Source organism: Elephantulus edwardii, unplaced genomic scaffold, assembly GCF_000299155.1.
Source record: "Elephantulus edwardii isolate Elephantulus edwardi_28Jun2011 unplaced genomic scaffold, EleEdw1.0 scaffold00044, whole genome shotgun sequence".
Taxonomy (NCBI): domain Eukaryota; kingdom Metazoa; phylum Chordata; class Mammalia; order Macroscelidea; family Macroscelididae; genus Elephantulus; species Elephantulus edwardii.
The window spans coordinates 11059674-11063556 of record NW_006399794.1 but is presented as its reverse complement, the minus strand read 5'-3'; the positions used below and the strand labels follow the sequence as shown (position 1 = coordinate 11063556).

General features: G+C 39.5%; 1 protein-coding gene across 1 annotated transcript; it reads left to right on the top strand.

The window, feature by feature from the left end:
* The first annotated feature begins 1883 nt into the window (after positions 1 to 1883).
* On the top strand, positions 1884 to 2840 carry LOC102845136 (olfactory receptor 51G2-like). The gene has a single exon (XM_006885670.1). The coding sequence runs from the start codon at positions 1884 to 1886 to the stop codon at positions 2838 to 2840; it is 957 nt and encodes a 318-aa protein (XP_006885732.1).
* The last annotated feature ends 1043 nt before the right edge of the window (positions 2841 to 3883 follow it).

Genomic DNA, 3883 nt, shown 5'->3' with positions numbered 1-3883 from the left:
ATATACTCTTCAGTGACAGCTAGCCATCGCTTTCCAGAGTATAACACAACCATCTATTAAATATCTGTTGTATAAGGACCTTCATTAATGCAAATGATTTACAATCAATTACTGACCTATAGATTGGAATTTAAGCCCACCTAAGAAAAGGGGCAAAAGGATGTTTGGTGATCTACTACCCAAAGGATTACTTTCCTAAAGGTCACAGGAACATTTTGTAGTGCATGATGTCATTATGAGTCAGAATCACTTGATGACAAGGGAAGTCTGTTTACTTTTCTCTTATGGCTTCTTTTTCGGAGGGTATTAGATTTGATCGGAAACCCAACTGCCTGAGTTCAAATTTTTACCCCATTCCTTAATAGTAATTTGATTGTGGGCAAGAAATTTCTGCTGTCCGTGCCTCCTCAGTATCTAACACTCCCTAGGATAGAGAAGTATCGTGCCTCATTGTTTAAGTAGCAATTAGTATTATTAAATCTCATTCTCTCTTCATTTTAACTATTATTGCTTTAAAACAGAGCCAGATGTTTTTAACTATTAAATCTCTATCTCAAGTATTTCCCTATAAGCCCAATGTACACACATATTTCGTAGTAACTTAATAAAATGTGAGTCTTGCTCCTTCACACTCCTTATAATATTTTTCTCATCACCTACAAAATAAAGGTAAATACTCTTGGTCTTTCATTATAGGACAAAGACTTTCAATTCCTAAGGAAGAGATTTAGGGTATTTTGAACAAAGAAGAAATGAGAAACACGCTGCTGACAAATATGTGGGAGGCCATAACTGAAGCCAAACCAATTGTCATAGATTTGATTCCAACTCACAGTGATCCTAGAAGACAGAAGTACTCCAGAGGGTTTTCAAGGTTGTAATTCTTTACATGAAAAGACTGCCACACTATCAGTGATATAGATGCTATGGTTTATCTATTTATTAATGAATTTGTATGTTTTTATGAATTTTTAATTTTTTATTATAATTAAAGTTGCTATAAATAATTGCAATCAAATCCTTGTGCTTCAATTTTTCTTTGGTAAATTCTTAAAATTTTTCTATTTTTGTTAATACTATAATTATGTGAAAGGTGCATACTTTGTAAGAAACCTAAACGCTTTTACAACGTGGTCATACCAGTTTTCATTCCAACAACGTACATGAAAGCTCCAATTGTTCCACTTCCTTACCAACTCATAGTATTTCAATACTTTGTTTTCTGTTAATTCTAGTGGTATCTTAGTATTTTACAGCAGTACTGATTTTCATTTCTTTTGTAAATGATAAGTTGTAAGCATTGGTGGCTTAGTGGTACAGTATTGCACTGTCAATGCAAATATACGTGGTTTTAGTCCACCAGCTACTCTGTGGGAGAAAGATGGACAATCTTCTTTTATGTGATGTGCTGTTTTTGAAAACCTGCTGGAGGGTCATTTATGGGTTGTTTCCATCTTGACCATTACACAACCAGGAAATGACAAGGGAGCTCTGGTGACTTTCTCTTTCAACTCAGTGGCAAAAAATTTGAATCTACCAGTTACTCTGTGGGAGAAAAATGGACAATCCTCTCTATGTAATTTACTGTCTCTAAAAACCTGATAGAGGGTCGTTGTCAGCCAGTTTTGACTCTACACTACATAAAAACAATGGCAAATGATACTAAATATTACTGTTTATGCCTGTGTTATGACCCATGCATCAAGGGAAGTAATTCTGAAATTAAACATATAAGATAATATTTTCTTCCTCATATTGTAAATGGGTAACTCCAGGTGTGAACAATACTGTTGTTTCCAATTTGGTTATTCAACTTTCCTGACACAGTTTCTCTTTTTCAGGCTTGCAGGTTTCCTTAACTACAGTCTAACCAGCATTTCATCATGCCAATTTTCAATGGCACTGCCTCTGCTTGGCCGACCTTCTCCTTCATTAGCATCCCTGGATTGGAGACTGCACACATATGGATTTCAATTCCTTTCTGTCTCATGTACCTGGGGGCCCTTGCCGGCAATGCTCTTCTTCTCATCTTAGTTAGAGTAGAACAAAATCTACACGAGCCTCAGTTTTATTTTTTGGCAATGCTTGCTCTCACTGACCTAGGCCTTTCCATGACTACAATGCCCAGTGTCATGGCTATCTTCTGGTTTGATGTCCACCATATTGGTCTGGATGCTTGCCTGACTCAAATGTTTTTCATCCACACCTTATCCTCAGTAGAATCAGGTGTCCTGGTGGCCATGGCTTTTGACCGCTTGGTAGCTATCTGTGCTCCCCTAAACTACACCAGGATTTTGACACACTGTACTGTCGCCTGCCTCAGTGGAGCTGCTCTTGTACGTGGTGTCACACTGCTAGCCCCTCTTCCTTTTTTCCTCAGGACCTTCCCTTTTTGTGGGGACAATATCCTCTCACACTCTTACTGCTACTACCCAGATATGCTGAACCTGGCCTGTGGGGATGTCACTTTTAGCAGCGTCTATGGACTAGTATTTGTGGTCTGTACCTTTGCAGTGGATGCAATCTTCATCCTAGTTTCATACATAAAGATCTTGGGCACTATTATGAATCTGGAGACCCAGGACAGAAACTGGAGATCACTACAGACGTGTGCCTGTCACCTGTGCACAGTTTTGGTGTTTTATCTGCCCCTCATCAGTTTGGCAGTGTTACATCGTTACACCCGAGACACTTCCCCTATTTTGTATACCATCATGAGCAACACCTACCTCCTCATGACACCATTTCTCAACCCTCTTGTCTACAGTCTCAAATCCAGGCAGATCCAGGCTGCCTTGCGCAAGAGATTTGGAGTGCAACGTGTCATTGCTGGAGAATGAGATTTTTCTTTGCATCAAAGGAAACAACCAGTTTTAAAAATGCTGTTCAGAATTTACTCTGTGCCATGTAATATAGTAGGCACCATGAATCAAAATTTGAAAAATGCCAAGGTCTTCCCCTGAAGAAGCACATCATTTAACCCAGGAAGTTAAAGTAAGTGGAATATTTAAATGAATAATCGGAGCTCTAATAATGAGTAGCTTCTTGGTAGTGGTAAGGAGAGATGTCAGTTGGAACCAAAGTTTAGTGGTTTTTTTGGAAGTGCATTGGGTTAGCATCAGAACTACCATAAATATTTAAGCTGGATTTAGAAGAGGTGTCAGGTGGATCTTGACAGAAAGCAAAGAGTACCAGAGGAATATCTATCTGATTGACTATGCAAAGGCATTTGACTCTGTGGATCATAACAAATTGTGGTTAACTTTGAGGAGAATGGGACTCTCAGAACAAACAGTACCCAGAACAGAGCAAGGAAACACTGCATGGTTCAAAATCAGGAAAGTAGTGCATCAGGGATGCATCCTGTCTCCATACGTTTTCAATTTATATGCAGAACAGATCATCCGAGAGGCTGGGCTTTATGAGGAGGAATGTGGCATCAGGATTGGAGAAAGACTCATTAACAGTCTGTGGTATTGCTGAAATTGAGGGGGACCTACTTGCTGCAGAAGGTCAAGGACTGTAGTTTTCAATACGGATTGAAGCTCAAGATCAAGAAGACAAAGCTGCTCATCACTGAGCCAATTGGCAGCACCATGATGGATGGAGAAGAGATAGAGGTTGTTAATAGCTCCATTTGCTCAGCTCCATAATCAACACTCTTGGCATCAATTGCACTGGGAAAATCTTTTGTCTGGTAACTGACAATGATGTCAGTCTAGAGACCAAGGTGCACCTGATCAAGGCCATGGCCTTCACAACTACTTGCCAAGAAAAATAGATCTGTCTTGGAGTAGCTGAAACCAAGTTTCTACTTGGAGGCTAGGATTTTGAAGCTCCGTGTCACATACCTTGTGCATGTGGCCAGGAAAAACTCGTCCTT